At 38.7% G+C, this 25,069-nt stretch overlaps 1 protein-coding gene across 13 annotated transcripts in view; it reads left to right on the forward strand.

Annotated features, from left to right (window-relative positions):
• LOC128025257 (neurexin-1a-like) overlaps positions 1-23,915 on the forward strand; it is a 168,914-nt gene extending 144,999 nt beyond the window's left edge. For 8 of the 13 annotated variants that reach the window (XM_052611435.1, XM_052611432.1, XM_052611439.1 and 5 more), the window contains 4 exons: positions 1,177-1,266; positions 2,550-2,866; positions 14,919-15,000; positions 22,000-23,915. In XM_052611435.1, the coding sequence (XP_052467395.1) occupies positions 1,177-1,266; positions 2,550-2,866; positions 14,919-15,000; positions 22,000-22,301 (791 nt within the window). In that variant the 3' untranslated portion in view covers positions 22,302-23,915. The remainder of the gene's footprint in view (positions 1-1,176; positions 1,267-2,549; positions 2,867-14,918; positions 15,001-21,999) is intronic. The other 5 variants (XM_052611441.1, XM_052611442.1, XM_052611444.1 and 2 more) reach the window with 2 other exon arrangements.
• Positions 23,916-25,069: the final 1,154 nt, after the last annotated feature.

Consider the following 25,069-nt stretch of genomic DNA (forward strand, 5'->3'; position numbering starts at 1 on the left):
ATTTTCAGTTCTGTCAGTTTAGTGTGTAGTATTTGTGCTTATGTATATAGGAAATGAGGACACATTAAAATAGAAATTTGCTAGTAATTCTCACACTGAATTTTTCACATCTTAGCCTTCGGGATGTCTTGCTACTCTACTTTTGTTACATCTCGTTGAGGAAACATTTTCATTAATTCATATTTTAATCATACTTTAATCGCACATAGAGAGAGTGCAACTCTTTTTTTGATTGACAAATAACAAGTTAATGGCTCAAAGAGTAAAAATTAGCGAGGCGTAATTATACTCTTTGGAAATCTGAGCGTGTCAGGTTTATGTTGAATTTTTCAGTGAAGTCAGGAGTGGTAATTATGTGTGGGCCGTAATGGGAAAGAAGTAAATGTTTTCAAGTAATCGCAATTCAATAGAGCTACCGTAGCTGGCTCAGCCTGGATATGTTGCATAAATATCTGCATTTAAGCACAGCTTCTACTCGAGATCATGTGGTGCCCACTGTGGGGAACGAGTACCTAAATGTGTCAATATAGACATCTCTGAGGTCAAGCTTTTGTTAGAGCAATTTCAGATTCACATGGGGGAACATGAATAGTGACTGATCTTACATGCATTACTGATGAACTGATAACCTTCCTGTTGTTTTAATCCTCTGAGTGTTTTTTTTCTGCTACTTTGATGTTTTTAAATGTATTGTGATCTGATAATGTGAGATTTATCATATCAAAATGGACTGAAAATACCTTAGATTAGATAGCAAATGTGAAGCTAAAATCAAATTGGTTGCAAAACGCTGAAATGTACTGTAATGACACTATTTAGATTAAAATGAGCTAGTTTTCATGTATAACTAGATGAAAAATCTGCTAAAAAGATTTAAAAGATTACCATTTTGTAAATGTCTTATGTAAAGGAGTGATATTGTGTATAAACGTGATTGAGTGCATATTTAACATAGTGCTTCTATTAAAATAGGGTTAATTTGTCTGCTTAAATTTTAATTGTATGAAAAGCTTCATCATTCTTATGTATGCAACCTTGATGTTCCGAATTAAAAAAAAAATGAAAGAAAAGAAAAATAAGAGAAAAAAAAAACAGACAGTTAAGGTATGTTTACTGTAGGTTTTAATCTTTGACCTTTCAGATTTTAACAATGAAATGTCTCTTTAAACTTTAAAGGCAACATTGATAACGAACGCCTGGCGATTGCTAGACAGCGAATCCCATATCGGCTTGGTCGAGTAGTTGACGAATGGCTACTCGACAAAGGTAAAAACACTGATTAAAACTTTAAATAAAAGATAATTTGATCATAAGCAAGTGATATTTTGCACAGCAAATAAACCATCTAAAACATAAATCCCCTGTATAACCAAGTTTAAAAATTAAACAAATGTAGTTTGTAATATTTGCACTGTACAGTTCAATAATGTGTGGTTATACTGTACTTGTAAACCTGTCAGAGGTTAAAGGGACTGGTAATATACTGATAACTGAAGTTAGTTCAATCTTTAACCAAATATGTTTACATCATTAAAATACTTCTTTAAATAATGTTCTTTTGCAGCAGTAATAATCTAAATGACTAATTAAAGTACACGTCCACAGTTGAAATTATTTGAATTCATAATGATGTACACACACCATTTAATGTATATATGCATATCTTATCATGCTAAACATATTTCTTTTGGAAACTGCTAAAGTGCACAGTTAAAAACTCAAAGCAAATGTCTCTTAAATAGCTTCAATGATTATTGGCATCAGATATGAAGTCCCTTTAACAAGCAAGTTAAACACACCAGAAGGGAAAAGATTGAATGCATGCTGCAATGTATGTAACAAATTGAATCGTTCAAAGTGTTTTGTTTTCAAGTTTGCTTGTTTTCTTGCTTTCCCTTTTCAATGGAATTATAACCATGATGAATCATTTGTAATGTTTCATGTAGCTGTAAAGCCATTCTCACATAAACCATATTTCAGTCTAATTAATTTAAATTACCATTGCCCTTGCTGAAAAGGCAATCTCAATAAAATGTACCAGACCTGTGCATACAGGCTTTGTAATTTACAATAAACTGTTGTATTTAAAGATTAAAAGTAATTTTCTCACGGAAAAAGGGGAAATTTGTACTTTTTACAGATGAAGAATATTTGTGTCTCTCATCGTGGTATGTATTTGATTGTCCTTTTAGCAAAGTCCCATTGATTTTTTTTTTTTTTTTTTTGGGGGGGGGGGGACCCAGCATTCTCATCCCCTTCATTTATTTACTTTGTGCCAACAGCAGCCATTAAATTACAGTCGATAAATTACCAGTGTTGCTGTTAGCATTAGTGTAATTTATTGCTTCATGATCCCCAGGGAAAATTACGGTTACGGTTGTTGTGTGTTTCACCATCAGGACTTCCATCAGTTCAGTTTTCTCGTGTGCGTGTGTGCGTGTGAGCGTCTATGTTTGTTAGCGTGTGCATGTGTATGTGTGCGTCTCCATGGCATGGGGGAGCGGGCCATTGAACACTCTTGTATTTTCTGTAACGTTCTTCCCCGGCAGGTCGGCAGCTCACCATCTTCAACAGTCAGACCACCATAAAGATTGGAGGCTGGGAGAAGGGCAGTCGGCCCTTCCAGGGCCAGCTCTCAGGGCTTTACTACAATGGCCTAAAAGTCCTCAACATGGCTGCTGAGGGCGACCCAAACGTACGTGTGGAGGGTAGTGCCCGGCTAGTAGGAGATATGCCCTCCTCGTCTATTACGCCTCAGTCCAGCGCCTCTGCCACAGGCAACCGCTCAGAAACGTCACCCTCCATCAACGACATCACCACTACAACCGCATCCAACCGCCAGGGCAAGCAGACGACAACTCCACAGGTCAGCCTCCACTTTATTCTAGTCCAATATCCCGTGAAAGCTGATGCTGGCATTTGATTTTGATTTTTTTCCTTGTCAGAATAACACTAGTGTTCTGCATTCATGAAAAATTTTAAATCAACATGGAATTTAACAGATGCACTCAGTGATTGCTGTACATATTTTGGATTCATGCAACGTCAAACGTTTTCTATTAACACTGTAAAAAAATGTGCTGTTTTACAGTCAGACATTATTAATTTATTACACAAGTAAAAGTGTGCAATAAAAGGGTGAGATGATTAATGATCAGTAGTAGGCTGGTCATGTGATCTCAAATGGTCTGCCCCCATGAGGCGTCCTGCTTCATTTTAAATAACATTAATATGTCTTCATCCCATGTGAGTGCACATGATGATATTATATGTTTACATAAACATTTGTTTGGTTTTGTGTAAAATGTTTTAATGAGGAAAAAATTGCTGAGTGCACCTTTAAAATGGAGTTTTCCGGGCTCTGAAAAATTTCTCATGCCATTAAAAATGTTGTGCTAGTTGTAAAATTAATATTCTAGGTGCTGCTTTTAGGTAGAGTAAAACTTGCATGCCGATCATAGCGATGCCTGAGCAAATGATACTTCAGTTGACAAAGTGGTCCAAATTATTCATTAGAATAGGTCTCACTTTGAATGATTATTTTTAAAAACACTTTCAGTACAAGAACTGAAAAGGTCATGAAGAGGTGATGAAGATTCCGCTGGCTCAGAGTGTTGGAACCGACAGGTGCATTTAGATTGCAGCAGACGTGTTGTGTGTTGTCTGGGTCTCTATGCTGTTACAGGCTGGCTACATCATTACTCTTGGCCTTGCTCTTTATTCATCTCACATATACTGTACTCACTCAGCTTCTCTTTCACCATCCAAAACATTACAAGTGGTGTTTCAATAAGTGACCCAGACAGCAACAAGGCCGGTTTAAACTGAACTCCGTGCTCTCTCAAGCAAAAGAGGCCTCGAGACTAAGACCAAGGCACTTAAAGACAAGCCCGTGGCTGGATCGCATATTACCAAACGGGCAAAGGGTTTCGGCCCGGCACAATTCAATTGCTTTCTGACATAAAGTGATTGGCCCATTTCTTTTGTGGATGTGCTGGGCCTCAGGATGAGAGAGTGTCGGGGGATGCTGGGAGACTAGAGTCAGTCAATAAGTGTGTGTGAACAGAGAGAGCCCACAGGCAAATGGAATCAGGGCCATAAAGGGGAGAAATCAGTTGGGAAGAGTGTAGGTGGACGTGCTTTCTCCTTTATAACTTTAAGGTTTTCTCTTGCCGGTCTTTCTCTCTCTGAGTCGAGCGCAAGGCATCATTCAGGGCCCTGACAGTGAGCTCTAATTACGGTGGCGCTGTAATTACATGTCAGAGCAGGAGACTGAGCAGGGTGATTGACAGGCTTGCCAAGGCCAGTTCAGTCTCGTCTCCTCGACTTTATGCACTATGATTTAGCCTCCACAACAATAAAATCGTAATTTGATATAGTTAAAACTGATTCTGGCACTGCATACTAAATTACCTCCCTGCTCAAGGGCACTCCAGGCACGTCGTGTGAAAGTGATAGTTGTGCAATAACAGATATTTCGATCTATTAGCGCCCAATCGTGATGTTGGCTTATCATGGCCTTGTGTGTGGATTGCATTACAAAATGGTGGGCTCGCCGCCCTCCGCACACCGTTGATGATGGTAAATGTTGCCATGGAAATATGAGACTCCTCTCTTCTCAGCACAGCAGTGTCTACACCACTCTCTAAGTCTGTGCCATCTGCGCTCCATTATCATCCATTCCAATCGCTTTCTCTCTCTCTGCACAGCTGTGCTGTCCAAATCAACTACTACGTTTTTTTTTTTTTTTAAGATGGATTTTAAATATCTAATTAACGATAAATACTGAATAGAGAGGGATACAAAATCAAAGAGGAGTTAGTTGTTCTTTGATTACAGACCTTTGTGATGAACATTAGACTAGAGCGGCCATCAGACCAGAGAGCTCTCTGTAACAACAGCTAATGGAACTTCTTGGGCTCTTCTGCTTCTTAACATTTTTCGAAGTCTCCCCCTTTAACATCCTTGAATTAGCAGAGACTTGGAAGACGGGCTAAAGGAATTCAAGTGGCGCTTGAGAGTGCGAAAATTGCTGTGCATTATGCTGAAGAATAGTGAGCTGCATAGATATGTAATTGTTCAATCTGTATGAAAAGTTTGTGAATTGGAAGAACTGAAAAATTAATGCAGATTATTATTTGATTAGATTCGATTATGTGGGTCAATGACATACAATACTGTGCACGAGAAAGAAGAGGGAAAATCTTTCAAATATAAGAAAAAAAATAGCTTAAAACACCTAAATTGTAAAAAAACAAAAAAAAACAAAAAAAAAATACCTTTGGTATATAGTTTTACATCATAGTTTTTGGGGAGTCATACCACATTATATTTTATATTCTAAACTAACCACAAAAATAAAAATGATTCTTATTTCAGAAATTAAAAACATGCTCATCATAGATGACATTCAAGATATTCAAATCATTTTGTGTATGAACTGCATTTTTTATGAGCATCACATCACTAAACCATATAATTAATGTTTGATTAGTGAGCTCAAGTACAGAATCTTAAATATTCTTATTCTATTTCATAATATTGCTTTGTTTTAAATAAAAAAAATCCTAAAATGTTCAGTTTGTTTCCAGATTTAAGTCCCAGACTGTCAGTGTGGCCTTTGTAGATAAAGGCACTGTAGATAATAGAGATTATGTTTTTGTACAAATGGTTTACAAAAGGAAATAGTATTTCTCGCAGATCAATTGATTTGCTTGTAATACAGCAAATGTGTGTGTAGTGTAAATGAGATGTGTAGTCTTTGGAATAATTTAGCATACTGCGCATGGCCAGTTTTTTTTTTTCGTTTAATGGCTTCAGATCTGCTCTGTGAGAACACTTAATCTTAAAATGACGTGTGGAGCTTGGATTATCCTCAGATAAACTGTTTTTGCTATTGTCTGACAGTGGCTCACAGTATATAAGCTTTTTAAAGAAGCGTTAATGATAGAAATTCCGCAAGAAGAGAAGCGCTGTGTTTCACTCGTTCAAACAGCAGACACAACAAACAAACAACTGAGGCCGTCTCAAAGGAGCCCAACATGCATGCACAGACAGCTTGTGACTGACAGATGAGATGTTTAATATTTCTATCAGAAGTTGATTTCCTTTGTGACTACCACCCGCACGAGTGATGTTCCGAAGTTTCAGCTTTTTTATTATCTTCTTTATCCCGCTCCTTCTATTTGTATTTTTTTCTTCTCTGAAGTATACTTTCTCTGCATTTTACCTGTTACATCACCCCGTTTATGGATATGTCACTGGTCTGTCTTGTTTTTGATGCCTTGTTTCTGATATCCCTTCCACATCAGTGGCCGTGGTGTTTGGCTCGATGGGATTTGGCATGCTAGGAACCCGTGTGTTTATTCTGATCTACAGGGACATCTTACTGCAGCGGGCCGTCAGGCAATGTGCTGGGCTTTAAATAATAAATGAGCATTTCCTGTGTGAGCCGTGCATGTCATTAAACACCCTAGGGTATCTTTTAGATCTAGAGATGGGCAGAGGGCAGTGAAGCGCCACTTCTCTGCTTAGAAAATGGCTGCGTGGGCGTGTGCCACGTGAGAGTCATGCATTTATAGATGCCCTGTGTTGCCGCCGAGTGGATTTGATTCCATCAGATGCAAAATAGGTCATATTTATTTTCCTCTTAGTGGAAGAATTCACTGGGAATTACTGTAATGTGTTTACAATGTGTGGTCCTGGTGTCATTACAAATCAGTTCTAGCATATATATGGAAATTGCAAGTGGAAATTGTGTTTAAATTTGTTTTGTTTTGCCTTTGTTATTTAATTTATTTTGCTCAACTATGTGTATGTGTGTGTGTGTGTAGTCTGTCAAACCTAGCAATACTTTGTGGGATGAAATGAATATGAAAAATGTCTCTAAAACAGGGCTATTCAATTTGGGGCCTGAATACGCCAATCATTTTCATCCGGCCCGAGGAAGAGTGCGCAGGTCGCACGTACACAGTGAATTGATTTTGAACTAATCCGTTTGTCCACAAGGTGCCAACGCTGGCCCAGGCCAGCCGAAAAAGAAAAGGAAGAGATGCAATAACAACAATCTTCTGGAGACTGCAACATCAGTAGACGCCAACACTTGTGCTTGTGTGAGGCACCAAAAGAACCAAATGCAATTCACGATGTTGCTTAATTTTGAATTCCCAGAAAATTTCATATTACCCAGTAATGATCATAAATATTTTAATGCAAATGCTGTACTTTGACCTCAATTATATGTGCATGTGTGTGTGATCCGAATGTGTCACAATCCCAAAATACAACAGTCCAGCATAAAGCTTCATGTGTAGTCTAATGAGGTACCCAATCTTTCATTCTGTTGCATCACGAGGGCAGGAGAGTGTTCAGCACAGTTAGATTTAAACTGGTTCAGATTCCTGGGCCCGTTTTTCCACTTGTGTCTAATTAATGGATCCCGTGACTTGCCCTGCATGCACTGTTGTCCCAGTGCTCATTTACACTGACCTCTTAAATCAGTCAATCAATACGATTGTTTGAGCTGGCACAAAGTGAATAATAAAATGGACTGCTCAGCTACTTTTCCGGAGGTGGTAGATATTGCAAACAGCTATTTATCTGTGTGCTTTTGCATAATGACAACCTTGTTAATTGACATAAAGGCTTTTCATGTCTCTTTTGTGGTCTTCATGATTTGTGTTCCAAACTGTCATCCCTAATCTCTAATGTGTGTCGCCGTCGAGACCTTGGCTCAGTTTATGTTCTTTTTATGAATTCAGTCACATTCATAATGTATGGTTGCGTTTGTTGCCAGTGCACAGATTCTGCAGACGCAGGGGACAAACAGAATCCTGTGAGACTGACCATGGTGCGAGTAAAACATTTGACTACCGCATATCTGTCTTTATCTGTTCCGACCCCTCCTTTCTCAGTTGGCGTGTACGTGCCTAAAGAGTGAATTTGAATGCGAGTTAAACGAGCATTTGTGCTGGTTAGTTTAGCTGGCGGAGGCATTTAGATGGAGCTGAATAACCCAAGGTCCCAGAGGATCAGGAGGGCCGGTGGAGATGAAAACAGAGTTTTTTCAGTCCGTTGTGTAACATTCACTTTCTCGAATGTATTTTGAGAGTATGCATGCATGTTTGATGTTAGATTGTAGGTTGTGCCTCTGCTGAGTTTCATGGCAGGGTAGAAGGTGTGCAACCCCCCTCCCATCCATATACACGCATCAATCTCTTTCTAAAAAAACGCTATAATAAAATGTCTCCAACTGAGCAAACCCTTAGCAACCTCAAGCCGAGTGGCAATGGAGATTGGCTGAGATGAGTCAGGTGATCAGCTTGCAGTCGTACCGTATTTTCCCACTCTCTCTCCCGCCTCTATCCGTGTGTATCTTTCTCGTTTTCTCTTCTCCCTCTCTTACGCCTTCCCTCCCTCTCTCTCTCTCTCTCTCTCTCTCTCTCTCTTCTAGTCTGTAGAAGGCACTCATAGTCTCTCTTGATGCACAGACAATTTATCATCCCTATCTGCTTACCAAAGTAGGATTTCTCCAGTCATCACTTTTGATCTGACAGAGCGGACTTTATTTTACTGGTGTGGGGCTTTTGTATTGCTCTAGGAGCAGGGACGGGGAAATCAGAGAGGGGGAGAGGACAAACTCTCACCAAAACAGAAAAGCAAAGCTGTGTAGAGGAAGCAGACAGTGTAGCCAGGCTGCCATCATGGATGCGAGGTGGCATTGTTCCTCATCCCAGGTAGTCTCTCTTTCTCACGGTCCTTCTCCATCCAGCCATCATCGCATGCAGTCTTTGATGTTGTCATATCCATGCAGTGAAAGAGGCATGCACCATTTGTCTGCAGCGCTCTGCACATAGAGCAAGTGAGAGAGAGAGAAAGAGGGAGAGAGAGGGGCAGAGAGAAAAAAATAGAGATTTGGGGCAGCAGGGAGAGAGTTAAGGGAAAAGAAGGAAAACTTGTATTGCATTTGTGAGCATGCATGAGGTTGACATCATTAGTCGCCGATGTCCACATCTATTCAGCCAAATTTTCATTTCCAGTCATTCGTGGCATGCACTATTCTTCTCCTCCTTAACTAGATGATTCCTTTTGTCGTCTCGACCGCCCACTTAGGCTGTCATTTGTGCCGTCCTTTTTTGATCTGCATCTCATTTTATTCTGCCCCTCATTAAAAGTGTGTGAAAATCAAGTGCTGTCCTCCGGTAAAGTTTAGCCCAGAGTGCTGTGAACAAGTGTGTAAATTGTGTTGCGTGAAGTCTGCAGGTTGCCCCCTCTCTTTCCTTGTATAAAATCTAGAGCTTCAGTCTGTAACAGCATGTTCTGTCTGTGGGCAGCGTGTATGATCAGATTTATTTATGCCCACTTTTATGACCTCTGAGAGTTACTTGTAATGGCTACTTGTGACTCATATGTCTTCTAAAAAAATGAGTCAAGAGTTGTTTGAGTACTTTCATGGTCAGTCTTGATGCATTTGCCTGTTTTTTTGTTTGTTTTTTATATTTTTTAAGTGTTACATTTATATTTCTTATTGAAACTTGAAACTAACCGTGAAAAAAAAAATAGGTGTGAACTAGATTTTATCCTTCTGGAATCGACTGAACAACACAAAGTGAACTTTTTAAACCAGAAAAGAAGTCTGACTGAATGCTTTTAGTGAGTTTGTTCAATAAAAACAACTATTCGGCTAATGGTTAACATTATCCAACATTCAATTAATATCCATGAAGACAAAAACAGTTTTCTTTGGAATAGAATCCACCAATGTATCATTAAAAAGACAAGCAGAAACATGAATTTTAAAATTAAATATAATTTAGATGTTATGTAAACTTTAATAAGAGAGTATTAATTAGGTGTTATAAATAACCAAGGTATTGTAATGCTTTTGAATGTGCTGAAATAACCTATTTTCAAAATGAGAATTATTCTTGATTTGACTTGGAAGACCTGCACCGGAAACCATCTTAATTTCTATCTTCTATGAAAGGTCCAGGTTCTCTATTACTCATCTCAGTATGGCAATAGGTGATGGGAGACGGAGTATGTGTGTGTGTGTGTGTGTGTGTGTGTGTTTAGCTCTTTTAAATCTTTCACGAGTTGAATCTTACATACAGGATGTCAGTGAGCGCATATATGGAAGCCCTGTGGGCCAGCTCTATATATTCCTGTACACGCTGGCTTTATACAAGCAAGTGTATCTCCATTGTGTTTCTTGCATTTTTTTTTCTTTTTTCAACTGTTCTTGTTAGAGAATACTGCAGTGCATCAGTGGCCATTTTTTTATTCATTGTATGAGCTCTCAGTATTTTAAACACACCACTCTCAGCGAACTGAGGCTGCATTTAGCACCAGGACCGATCTATGAATATTCAGTCTTTATTAGCAGTGCTGCTAAGTTAGCTGGCAGACTTTGATGTTCTTCTGCTTTCTCTCATTCTTACTTTCTCTCACACTGGCTGGAGGAAAGGAATATGGAGAAAAAGATAAAGGAAAAACAGGTAGCGAGAAATCAATGGTTTGCTTTGCAGGTCCCAACTGAGCCACCAAGGCGATTCAGCTTTTATTTCGTATCATTTTGAACAGGCTGAATCTTCATGTCACCATAGCAACAACAACAGACAGCGCACTGTTCTGAGATATTCGTATTCGTGGTGGAGTACTAGCATCTTAAAGACTGAAAGAGAAAGAGATCGAGAGATAGAGGTGAATGTAAGCATCTGAGCCTGGCCATCTCAGATGGGCTGTAAAATGTATAGTTTTTTTTTTTTTTTTTTCTTTGAGTGCAAATGATTGAGTGCAAGGACTTGAGTTATGTGACATATTTAAGATGGAAATTGAGAGAACTGTTAGAGGGTTTTGAGGGTCAATATTTGCAGACTACAAAATTAAGAGTAAGAGCCTGAATATGACCACAAAATAGTGTTACTGAGCAGTTGGCTGGAACTGCTTGACAATATAGATAATAACATAAAACCTAGGTTGGTTAAGGTAGGGTGGCCATATGCGCAATTCATACACGTCCCAGCCAGGATTTTAATAATGCCTAAAATATCCAGGTTTTGGAAATTTGCACTGTGCAGGTTGATCATTGTGTAGCATTCATGAGATCTATAAAGAGCAGTGCAGACGGCTCCTTATGCTTTCAAATCGCTTTCACATGTTTCTTCGTTCGTTTGACTTGAAGCGTTGTTGCGCACTTAGTTTTTTTGGGGGGGATTTGTGTGCAGCGATGCTTCGAATCAATTGAACGAACAAACACATGCTCATATTTGCATCGCTTTGATCATTCCCTCTAGATCTTACCTTCTCACACGCAGCCCCACGATTGGTCGACTATGTACAATACCTGCATGTCATCAGTCAAACTGCTCTGGATGTTTCAGGCAATATTAAAATCCTGGCTGGGACGTGTCCCATATGAATGGCACATATGGCCACCCTAGTTTAGGGTTGGAGGGTTCAGTGGGTCAGATCCACCCACTTCCTGTTCCTGTCTTATCCAGGGCATGTACAGTTGGCTCAGTCAGGTCCTACTTTTAGTCTGTGTAAGGTCTTACTTTTTAGTTGAGTCTTGCAGCTAAGAGGTAATTGGAATGGGCTTTGTGTGTGTTTTGTGTGTGCGCGTGTGTGTTGAGGTAACTCCTTTCTCATTAGGGCACAGCTGGTTCCCTCAGCGTTCACAGGTGAGCCGAGTGCCGTCTTCTCTCTCTCCCTCCGCTCTCCCGCCCATTTTGGCTCTGTGTCACATCTCTTATTGTGCCTGTTGGCAGTGCAGTAATTAAGATCAAGCAAAACGGAGTCTGATACTGTGCACGTGGTGTCTGTGTGTGTGCGTAAATGATGCTCTGATAGCACACACAGTCTCTTACATGTCGCACTGTAGTTATTCAGCAGGAGGAAAATGGACAGTCATAATGTAGGCCGCTTCTGTCCCTCTCACCCGCCTCAGCACAGCTGTTGAGTGGGCAGTGGATGGAGAACGGCGATCTCAGGCAGATGGATGCTGAAGGCTCGGTCTTAGTCATACGTGACTTTTCTGCAGAAAACAGCCTCACGCTCAAGTGCTTGTGTAACACCACATCTGAGGACTTAGATTCGAGTTTTGACACTTTGCTGAGGGGCAGTGTTTCCAAAAGTGGAAAGAGAAGGATGGTTTCAGGCAATCAGCTGCGTGAGAGGAATTCAAATGCAGATCCTAACAAAGGTTTGGGTGGAGCATGTTCATGTAAAGCCTCCAGTTACAATGTCATGTAGTTATTTAGAAGATCCCTGTCTGCTCTATACAATTAGGGCTTGGCAGTATACGTTTTTCCATTTTGATTCTATTTTGAATATAAATACATAAAAATGTTTTAATCTATTTGGTTACAATTACTGTTTATATGTGCTGTTTCATACCATTATTGCAACCGAAGAGTTAACTGTGACCAAATAGATTAAAAACGCTTCAATGTAAGATCTACAAATTCAAAACATGAAAAAGAAAATCTACTTAAGATAGTCAAGGCATGTTTTTTTAATGCATTCAAAATGCCATTTGAGTATGTCCTTGAACATTTTTGAGTGAGCACACAAATATGTGAATTCCAAGTTTTGAATTATAGTTGAAAAGGATAGTTTTTACTGGAACAAAATAAGTCAAGGAAGGATCTCTAAACTCGTCTAATGACGTGTTATTTAGGAAACATAATTAGAATTTATTTTAATATTGCTTAAAGAATCATTGAAAATACACAATTTTTAGTTGCAAAGTTTGGGGTCAGAAAATAAATTAATACTTTTATTCAGCAAAGATACACTAAATTGACTAGAAGTGACAGTAAAGATACGTATGTATAATGTTACTAAAGTTTCAAATATATTTCTTTGTTTACTCTGTTCATCAGAAAACAAAAAAAAGTTAAGGAATAAATTAAAATTTAAAATATATGAAAATAGAAAACCGTTATAAATTGTAGTAATATTTCACAATAATACTATTTTACAGTATTTTTTTATCAAATTAATGAAGCCTGGGTGAGAGTAACAGATTCCTTTAAATAATATTTTTTAATAATATTTCCAACCCCCAAACTTTTGAACAGCAGTATATGTTGTTAAAATTCAATATATGTTGCCAAGCTCTTACATGTTAGGATGTCTGTTCCGGCACAGTAGTGATACCTCATGGATTTCCTCTTGTGCTTTCACTTTCCTGCTGATCTTTAACCACTACACAACACTTCATCCCACTCCTCCTTCACCATTCTAGAACTCCCTCCTTTCTGTCTGTGGTCATCTCAAGAGAGGGAACACTGTGTCTAAGTTGTCTGTCATGCTTAGCCTATGCATTATTAAAACTGTGTACCTTACCCCATCTCTTTTATCAGAAACATAACCACATTTCAGTTGACTACTTAATTCAGTGTCTATGGTAATTGAGGTCTTTTATGCATTATATGTCAGTTGACAGAATGAGAGACGGAGCGGTATGGATGACTTCACCCATCGGCCTGTGGTTCCTTGGACCTATATTTTATTATTCTTTTTCTCTGTAAAGTCAGGCAGACACATGCTGCTGCTGGCCTTTAGCGAGGGCTCTGTTGTGCACTCCTGCTGCAACACATTACCTCCATGTCTCCCAGCCTTCCAGCAGCAGCAGCACATAAACCAGCACTGTAACGTCAGGGATCTAAATTATTCACCCGCACTGACCTACTTGCAGGGTGTTTGAGAGCTGGGAGTTGAACAGATATCACTGCAAGGAAAATGGCAACCATGTGATTACAGCAACCAGTTTAAAACAACTGTGCAGGGTGCCCTCCCACTCCCATTTTCCTCTCCCTTTCTTCTCAGTCTCTTTCTCTTTCTCTTTCCGTGTTGTTTCATGCGGTCCTCGTGGCTGTGATGATGGGTAAAGGTCCTGATCGGCGTGGGCATTGCCCCGCAGCCTTGTGGGCGGACTGTGTGAGCTCAGAGAGACAAATCAATGTCTTTCCTCCCTGCGCGCACACACTCAACCAGTTCTGCTTTCTATTGGGACAAACACACATGCCTATACACGTTTGACCAGCTGGCGAATGTATACACACTCCGGCTAATTGCAGAAAGAGAGAGAGAAGTGTGAAGACTGGCACTAAATGGATGCCACCAGAGCGACGTCGTCAGATGGAATTTTCTGCCGTAGCACTGAGAGCAACGTCGAGCTCGCAGCCTTTTTGCATAGTTGATGGAGAATTCCTGCACGGAGAGACGTTCTGAGCTATTAAACCTCAGTCGGATACCATCTTTGGAATTCAAACCGTGAAATCTCAACATGGCTTTCTTTCCCTTCGGAACCATCACTGGAGCAGAGGCAAGATTTCCTTCAGTATGTGGTGTTGTGCGCGACTCAGCGGCGTGTGTTTTCATTGATAGGGCTTGTCTTTAGATTTGCTTCCTATGGTTTTATTTCAGATTAAAAGACATGTTTGATGAGATTGTTTTCCAGCGGGAGGGAATGATGTGAGGGGATTTGATGCTCCTCACACCACATGTTCCTGCGTGACTGTCTTAAGTAAACTGCAGAATTGCATTCGTCAAGGGATTTGTGAAATCTTTGTGTATGTGCGAGTATGTGTTTGATAATATTTCCGACTGCCTTGATTTGGAAGTCTCTCCAGACTGTACCATTAGGTGATATGAACACAGAAACAGTAGTTTTTGCAGAGATGTTGTGACCTTTGATGGTTAGGACAACCTTGATCACGCCTGTGAGTCAAAGCAAAGAAGACTTGTGAGAGATGTCAGAGTGGAAGTAGAAAGGACATTTCCTTTTTTTGCTCCTCTCTCTCTCTTTCACAGCATGAGGCCTTAGATGACACAGCAGCCCTATGAAACTGTAATGATGCCACTAGGTGTTTTGACTAACCCTTCGTCTCTTCTGTGTCTCTCTGGTACAGGATGATCTTCTGGTAGCGTCGGCAGAATGTCCCAGCGACGATGAGGACATTGACCCTTGCGACCCAAGTTCAGGTGGGTTAGGTCAGTCATCTTTCTTTTATATTATTACCGTCCATATGTATTCTTTTGTTCCAAAATTGTTCACCGTTTTTCCATCATTCTGTTTGAAAACACTCCATGAAAGATTATTTGGCTACAGTACAAGTAAAATAACGCAAATCCATTTTCTGTGTAGTGTCTGCTTACTATAATTTGGGGGTGAATCATTCCTTATATTTGACATTTTACAAATCATTACAAAAATAGTGTTAAAATGCCAAATGGCAGCATTTCTCACAAATTCAGCCAAGTGGATACATTGTACAGCAGAAAAACAGTCCGAGAAATAATGTGTCCGTTGTGTCAAGTGCAACAAGATTCCAGCAAGAAGTAAATTTTCCTGTTCACACCGAATGCAAAAATTCAACGCAACACAACAGCCAATCATAACAGCGAGAGCGAAGTGGAGAGCGTAAAAACCTAGAACACTTGTTGTATTTTCAGCACTTCAATGAAGCGCCATCCATTTTGTGGTGTTCCTTTTGGATCTTGAGGGTTTTGTCCTATCCGATGTTTCTCAGCTTCCAAAAACAACCTTTACTAGGCTCATCTATGTTTGATGTTTAAAAATCCGAAGCTGCTGTGCAGAAATAGAAAATGTAGCGGCATTCACCGCTTGTTGCAGCTAGTTTAAACAGGAGCTCAGATTAACTCGAAAAAGCTTTTATCGTTTTGTTGCCAGTTAGGATTCGCTGTTACCTGAGCTGAGTTGTTGCTTATGTGCTCATTTATCAAAGTATTCACAATGTGCGCTGAAATATATATTTGTATAATCTGCCTTTGCCTCTTTAAACAGACATTAATATCTCATTAAACCAAATTAAATCCTTTACCCTGTTTATGTGCTGTAAATATAGTTTTTTTAATTTTCTTTTTGGCACAGAGGGAGCTCATTGCTTAGATGAGTTTTTAAATAGGTCATTATATTAAACAAACTTAAACTTGTGCCTGTCATCAAATTTCTTTGTGCTTCTGTATAATTTCAACTCACATATTTCATTTTGCCAGTTTGCCACATAAAACATATGCTAAAGTCTATTTTATTTTATTTTTTATTTCACCCATAATCCCTATTGTATGTCATTGCTTGTGTGCAGGTTAAAAAGACCTGGTGAATTTTGTTGAGGTATAAATTCAGAAAAGGCCAGAGAGCATGCTAGCGTAGCACATACTGCGTTTCTCATTTCTCCACGCAGCGGGCACATCCTGGTTACTCAGTCGACTGCGCAAACCACTTTCGACATGAAAAATGAAGCACAAAGGTTAACCCAATCTGGGTTCCTTCAGGTGGATTAGTTACAACCGCTAGTGGCCCATGTCGCAATCATATTATACATGGGGCAATGAAAGCATGTCCATGACATAACAGAAAAACATGCTAACAAATCAAGCAATGTTCTTGATAATAAGCACAGAAAAAAGAAGAAACATAAAATGTTGGCCAAAGCTCAGAAGGTCTCAGATAAATGATGTAACGGATCCCCAAAGTGTCCTCCTTCCACACAACATTTCTAAAAACAGATGTTTGAGCAGAGGTCGCCATCCATAATTCCCTGCTGTACTTTGTCATCTTCTCATTTCCTGCACCTGCGGGTTGCAGAGGATCGGGCCTAAGCTGTAAACGGCTTTGTCGCAGGTGTTGTTTTGTCGAGCATTTGCGCACAGCCTGCAGCCGCACTGTCTCTCAGTTACTGTCCCCTCTCCAACAGACATAAATCAGAAGAAACTATACCACACTATTCTACCTACCATACTACTCTCTGTGCCAGGAATAAATAGCCAGGAAGTGAGGTTTACTCAATGGTCACGACTCATGGGAAATGTGCAACATATCCGTTCTGATCACTAAGTAAGGTGTTAGCACAAACTTACACTACAAGTTTGTCCATTCGGTGTTGGCTAATAATATATATATATACACACACACAGTGGGGCTCGGAAGTCTGGGCACCCCTTGCAGATTCTGTGAAAATATGAGTAATTTTCAAAAAATAAGAGAGATCATACTAAATGCATGTTATTTTTTTATTTAGCACTGTCCTGAGTAAGATATTGTGCATAAAATATTTAAACATTTATTTCACAAGACAAAAAAAATGCTGAAATTATTAAAATAACCCCACTCAAAAGTTTGGGAACCCTTGGTTCTTAATACTGTGTTCTGTTACCTGATGATCCTCGACTGTTTTTCTGTTTTGTGATGGTTGTGCATGAGTCCCTTGTTTGTTCTGAACAATTAAACTGAGCAGCGTTCCTCAGAAAAATCTTTAAGGTCCTGCAGATTCTTCAGTTTTCCAGTATCTTCGCATATTTGAACCCTTTCCAGCAGTGACTTTATGATTTTGAGATACACCTTATCACACTGAGGACATTTGAGGCACTCAAACACAACTATTTAAAAAGATTCAAACATTCACTGATGCTCCAGAAGGAAACAAGATGCATTAAGGGCTGGGGGGTGAAAACTTTTGGAATTTGAAGATCAAGGTAAATTGTACTTTATTTGTGTACCGGGAAACATACTAGTATCTTCTGTTGCTTACGAAGGGCAGAACTAAATGGAAAAAAATTATATTTCAACAAAGTAAGACAAATTTGGCCATCTTCATTGTGTTCAAAAGTTTTCACCCCCCAGCTCTTAATGCATTTTGTTTCCTTCTGGAGCATCAGTGAATGTTTGAACCTTTTTAAATAGTTGTGTTTCAGTCCCTCAAATGTCCTCAGTGTGATAAGGTGTATCTCAAAATCATAAAGTCACTGCTGGAAAGGGTTCAAATATGCAAAGATGCTGGAAAACTGAAGAATCTGCAGGACCTTAAAGATTTTTCTGAAGAAGGCTGCTCAGTTTAACTGTTCAGAACAAACAAGGGACTCATGCACAACCATCACAAAACAGAAAGACAGTCGAGGATCATCAGGTAACAGAACACAGTATTAAGAACCAAGGGTTCCCAAACTTTTGAGTAGGGTTATTTTAATAATTTCAGCAGTTTTTTTGTCTTGTGGAATAAATGTTAATATATTTTATGCACAATATCTTACTCAGGACAGTACTAAATAAAAAATAACATGCATTTAGTATGATCTCTCTTATTTTTTGAAAATTACTCATATTTTCACAGATTCTGCAAGGGGTGCCAAAACTTTCGATCCCCACTGTATATATATATATATATATATATATATATATATATATATATATATATATATATATAACAAGTGGGGCTGCCTGATTTATTGAAATGGAATCAAAATTTCGATTCGACAGAAGCTGCGATTGTCATGTGTATCTTTCAGTGAAGCACTGAAAGTCCAAACATGCCCCGAAGAAGAAACCCAGGAAATGCCTGTAGTGGTAGCTGGATAAACAGCAGATTTAACTGCTTTTAATGATTCAACATGACTAATAAACACACGACTATGACATATCTGAGTTATTATTATTATAATTTTCATTCAAATAAATATATTTATAATGCAATGCCTTTATCACTGCTTAGAATTCTATGAAATATGTTGCGTGCCTTATTCTGTGTAAGAAGCCACATCATCTCACAGAAGGATTTATTTATTAAGTGAGTTTGGAGTAAAAACATGTTATTAAATGTGGTATTTTCACATGCTTTCAGATGGAGCAGCATTTACTGACATTACACAGTGCCATAGTTCACTTAGAAGCTACGCAAACAGGTGTCATTAACCCAAACGATTTCTTTGATTTCATAATCGCACAATAAAATCGTCAGCTTTTTCGTAACTTGTCAGTGAACTATGGCTCTGTGTAATAAAAGGTGTTCCATCTGAAAGCACATGATGATGATTTACTGCTGATTACAGAACCGGCTTTACTAACATAATGCGCATGACAATTGCATTCGAATAATCGTGCAGCCCTTATAGCAAGGTTGAGTGTCGTTTTTGTGGTTCATATCCTATTTACTCAAGTGACTGTACGGTGCCGTGAAGCAGATTCTCAGTGGGATATCTAATCTCATCAGGAGAGAAATCAATTTGGAAAAGAAATATTGATTTTTGGGTTACTTTCAAGTTTCTTCTAGCTTCATTCCTCTTTTCGTATTTCTCGTCCGCTCAGAACTTGGCTATAGAATAATATTGTTACTGTGTGAAAGAAGTAAGAAGAAAGAACAATTACTTAAAGGTTTTTAAGAAAGGGGCAATCAGCTGGTCATTATTGCAAATTAAATCTTGACAGGGTGATGGACGACGCCAACGTGGAGTTAATTAAATGGCTTCTAACCATATAAATATGTAAATATGTTGACATGAAATATTGATGTGAGTTGAAGTTATTATTTTACCTGAGTGTTATCTTAAAACGAAGGAAAATAAAAAGTGTTAGTTTACAAAACAAATGGCTTAGCAACAAGATCAGCACCCCAACAATATTATAGTACTATTATTGCAATGAAACAGAAGTAGCAGTGAATCATTTCTTCAGTATTGTGATGTACAAGGTTCCCAACCCTGGTCCCAGGAGTATCCCCAACGCAGAACCTGATTTTACCAAGTGAGACATGTTCCTGGGACAACATCGTTGTTGACCCTGGAACAACATTGTGATTAACCAATCAGATTTGAAGAACCAGTTTTTAGATTTTGTGAAGTTTACGCTTAAAATCAGTGTCTGGTGCTTGTACATCAGTGTCATTCATCTATCATTTCCTCTGATTTTAGGGATTACTCATGGTTAAGGTTAGGTTTAGGTGTAGGGATATGGTTAAGAATATATTTTTGGAGTAAAATGTTGTTCCAGGGTCAACAAAATATGTTGACCTAGGAACACTTCGAACTTGGCAAAATCAGGACGTGCTATCCCCAACTCAGAACATTTTGTATGTTTCCCAAATTAAACTCACCTGAATCTCTACTAACACTTCATTAGTAGAGACATCAAGACCTGAAATGGATGTGTCAAAGAGAGACATCCAAAATGTATATTGTTGGGTTACTCCAGGAACAGGGTTGGGAACCAGTGGGAGATTTTATTTCCTACCCCAATGAAACATGGGGTCGATAGGGTCCATAGCTCCCAGGAGCAGGGTTTGAGAAGTCAGTTGTGCCACTGGAAGCAGTGTTTATTTTAACAGATTTTGATTTAGTTTTAGTCTTTTGACAAATTATGTTAAGGTTGCATCATGCAACAGACACAGATTTAACTGCTGTCACACACATTAACAAGAACATGGTCCTCCTTCCAGTGAAATACCAATGGTTATATAATATGCATTCTTTATAACTTTATAACCACATTCTTCATTCTTTCAAGCAGACATATTTATTTAAATAAATTTAAATTAATCCTTATTAGAGTTACTAAAGTAATTCAGTCAAGAGCAATGAGTGATTTTCTCTCTTTGTTTTGTTGCTTGAGTAACATTAAAGAGCCAGTAAGATGAAAATTCTAAGCTTCCTATCACTGTTTATAAGTCCTGTACATTAGGTTTAAATCCAGCCAAGGTTAAAAAACATTGTCATTTTGTCAAAATATCATTTTAAAATTACCTCAATTCTCAGAGATCCTCAAACGGTTCGCGCGAAGCTGTTCAAAAGATTCAGAATATCTGTTTTCGGCAGCACTTGTTTAGTTTTAAAGTAGACATGTCTTCGTTGAGTATTCACGGAGTTACACTTCATTTTAATGACGTGTTTGTACATGACGATCAGCGCAGACAGGCTGCAGACAGCACACATACTGATAAGACGCTCGGGAGAAAACAGACACATAACTTCATAATCATACTTCGCGTTGTGATTCGGAGATGCTCGTTGTTAAATAAAGTTGGTAATGGACCCTCTTTTATGGCCAAACGCTTTGAAAATCCCGCTGTACTCACCGAGATTAGAAAATCAGTCATCAGTGAAATGTTGTGAACACAACAAAAGGGATTTGTTGTACTGCTCTGTTATTGTGGTAAAAATTAATTTTAGCCATTGGTTCTTCTGATCTTCATTCCTTGGCAGTGAAAATAAAACTAACTTGCCTTTACAATTAAAAACACACTGTCTCCTCAACATGATGCTATCACACCAACCAGAGCGTCTGTGTGGGGGGTTGGGCAGGTCAGAGTTCAGTTTCTCCCAAGACGGTAGACGGTGATTATTATGCAAAGTGTTTCTAGTGACGTACATAGAGATGGGCAAAAGATTTAAAATCTATAACGACTCGTTTCAGCGATTCAGAGTCGACTCCTTACGTTAGAAGCCAATAACTTTATAAATCGTGTACTTTTTGGTTTAATTACTTTGCACATTGTTTACACTGATGGACAGCTACATCATACACTGTAATACAGGTAATTTTTGATTTCCCATCTGTCTGGCTCTTTAATGACAGACAAGAGCAACTAAATTAAGCTGCTTTCCCTTTAAAACTGAATGCACGGGTGCTTTATACTGATATACATTATTATATCCAGTATTCTCCCAACTGTTCACTTAAGACGTAACCGAGTGTATTTACATGAATACTCATCAAAACATACAATTCAACATCATTTTTCTGTTAATGCGAAGTGAAAGAGAGCCAAATTCAGTATCCATTGTGTGCGAGGTGCTTTTCTGTGTGCGTGACTCAGGTGTGTGCATTTAGAAAACCTGACCGAAATTGAGGGTTTTTCTGGCATCATTTCAACATTTTTTGTCAGTAGTTTTTTTTTTCTTTGATGAAAATGTCAATAGATTTTCGTCATAATTTTTGACATTCAAAACAAGTTTTTATTTCGTTATAGTCTTGTTTTCATGTGCGAAAATTATGACAAATTATTCATCAATGAAAAGATCACTGACTAGAAGATCGATTTAAGCAGTGTTTTCGGTTACCCAATTGACCTTGACTAATATTTAGCATTGCCATGAATGATGGTGCATATTGGGAAATTGCTGAAAAAGTGTATTGCCAACTGAAAGCCCCAATTAACCAATCAGAATCTCTCTCTCTTTTCCTTTCCTGTGTTTCCACAGCTCGACCTCCACTGCCTGAAGCCAAGGGTTACCCCAGCCCAGAAGTGATTCGGGAGTCCAGCAGCACCACGGGCATGGTCGTAGGCATCGTCGCTGCAGCCGCCCTTTGCATCCTAATCTTGCTCTACGCCATGTACAAATACCGAAATCGTGACGAGGGCTCGTACCACGTGGATGAGAGCCGTAACTACATTAGTAATTCAGCCACACAGCCCAACGGAGCCGCCGTCAAAGAAAAGCCTATTGGCGTGCCCAAAAATAAAAAAGATAAAAAGAACAAGGACAAGGAGTACTACGTCTGATCTCACAGACCTTCTCCCCGCCCCTTACAACCCAACCATAGATCTTGTGCTCTGAACTCACACACAAAAGGGGAGGGGAGATCCACCTGTGTATAGCAATTGTGAAAAAAAAGAAAAATAGAAAAAGACAAAACTGTCTTAGATTGACCTAAGACACAATATACTGTTACTAACAACAAGAAAACATCATTTACAACCAAGCACACCAGAACTTTACTAAGCTGAAAGGTGTGAAAAGAACTGCTCAAGAAGAATCCACGTAGTCAATACAGTTGTGGATCACTGAGAGACAAGGCCGTTGGTTAGAATTAAGTGTATTTCATATTATGTTGCCTGTATATGTGTTGCCGGAATATTTTCGTTCTAAAGCCAGACAAACCATCTGCAACAATCCAAACAGACATTCACCAATGGGACAGACGGAAAAGGAGTGAAGGACTTAAAAATGAGATGCTTCCTATGATTGTTAAATCAGCCAAAGTATTTGACTCCCTTTTCTGATAGCAGTATTGCAGGTTTGGATGAGAAAGGACCGCTCCTTGTGGGATCCGAACTGATTTCCACTCGGTGGACAGAACCCTTGGTGTCAAAGAGAATTGTGGAGGCCTTAAATATCAATCCAAGTGTAAAGGATGATGGATTTTCTTTCTGTTTGTATGTTTGTCAAAACGATGACAGATGACGACAAGGAATACCGGGGCCATTCGGGATAGATTGAGGAAAATCTCCATGCACGTAAAGTATCTTATTACATGTTTATATACGGTGCAAAGACTATCTGTGTGCTCTCTGGACTGTGGCTGAAGTGGTGTTTTATAGCCTGTTATATAGACGATGCCAACTACAGTATACCTGCTCTTCAAACTTTTTTTTTTCTTTTTTTTAAGAAAAAAACCAAGGTGAAAATAAATGAAAAACAGAATATTCAATGTTAATGTGTTGCTATAGCGATAGAACCTTTTCTGCCATTAGCTATACCGTTTTTATTTTCCCTCCTTTATGTGCATCTCCAACATCTGTTCTTTTTTTTCTTTTTTCTTTTTTGACATACTCATTCCTTTTTGTTTATTTCTTTGTTCGTTTTAATTAATTTTTATTTTTTTCTTTGCAATTGCTGTTGTGTCAACATTAAAAGATGAGTATAGGTTTTGGAAAGCAAACAGACATGTGGAAAACAAGATTTTGGACTGTTTAAGCAATATCCTCTTGCTTGTCTTAGTGACCAAACAAATTATGCATGGTATTTAGGACTCTGCAGAGAGACAATATCATAATTTCAAAAAGTAACAAATGAATTCATCCCCCCCAAAACTGAGTATTGGATTATAGCTAAAAAGCACAAAGACACAAAAACAACCCTTCAAAAGTGTTGCAAACATTCTTCTCTCTGCTATCTTGTACTGTGTGGAATGTACAAGAGGTATAAACTATGACATTCTGAATAAAATGTTGCTTTTTGTTTTTTGCGTGTTTTTTTATTTGTGTACAATTTTTCTATAATACCTTCTTTTGTTTTTATTGTGACAATTCTTTGATGACCTCAAAGTGAAGATTTATTATGAAAAAAAAAATAGTTTTGAAAAATCTAATGAATAAATAAAATATTAAGACCTATGACAGCATTTGTTCTTTGTTCTTTATATATAAAACACATTAAAGGGCTTTAGAGAATGTTGTGGTGTTCAGTTATTTATTTCTTCACTCTTTTTACGCATTTTTTTAAGAGCCATGGTAAGTTAATTCAACAACAAAATACTTTGCTGAATCTTTCTTTTTAAATCACCACACCCATGACCACCGGCGGCGCCAGGGGGGGTCTTGGGGGGTCTCAAGACCCTGCCAAAAAATGCCTTGACCCCCCATTTGACCCCCCAGCCTCTTCCTGATTAAAAAATATATATATTCGGGATAAAGATCCAAAAATGTTTCTCTTCAAACTACGCAGAACAATAATAAATAATAATTATTTCGACATTTATTCATACACTGAACCGAGAACCGTTTCTGTCGGACGTGTCCGATTCGAGAACGATGAGCTGATGATAACTGCGCATGCGTGATTCAGCGTGAAGCAGACTGACACAGAGCGCATCTGAACCGAACTGATTCTTTTGGTGATTGATTCTGAACTGATTCTGTGCTAATGTTATAAGCGCGGGTAAACCAAAGGCTTGAATGAAGGGCAATCATCGCCAATGACGGCATTGCATCGAGCGCAAAAGAACCGGTGAACCATTTTTTTTTTCAGCTGGTTTATTTGATCGAATTGTCCGAAAGAACCAGTTCACTTGAGCACCTGCTCCTTTGCCCCTTAAGTGCCCTTTTGTCAAAGCAAAATTTCCTCAATTTTTTTTTGTAATAACATAAACTTTTGTGAATGCCTGCCCACGCCCAATCATAATATTAGTACAATTTATTAATAATAATTTAGCCGTAAATAGAAAGACGAACATGATGACCGTTCACCTGACTACGACCTCATCCAACCGGGAAGATTCCTCATGCTGCACTCGCATTTTTTAATTGCTAGAGGATATTTTCAACATCGTGGCAGCTGGTAAGTGGTGTTTCATTCTCAGCGAAGTGATTTTGGTGTTTATTTACTTATTATTATTTTACAAGAACGATGTGATGTGAGAACATGCAGATACGTTGTTTATATTGCTGTGTGTAGCCTGTAGTGTAGAAGTAACACTAGCGTGCTGTTTGAGGGAGAAAAAGTTTCACAGGCATCGAGGGGTCTGGTCTTTTTTATGTTATTTGAATAA

This window comes from Carassius gibelio, chromosome A12 (assembly GCF_023724105.1).
Source record: "Carassius gibelio isolate Cgi1373 ecotype wild population from Czech Republic chromosome A12, carGib1.2-hapl.c, whole genome shotgun sequence".
NCBI lineage: Eukaryota > Metazoa > Chordata > Actinopteri > Cypriniformes > Cyprinidae > Carassius > Carassius gibelio.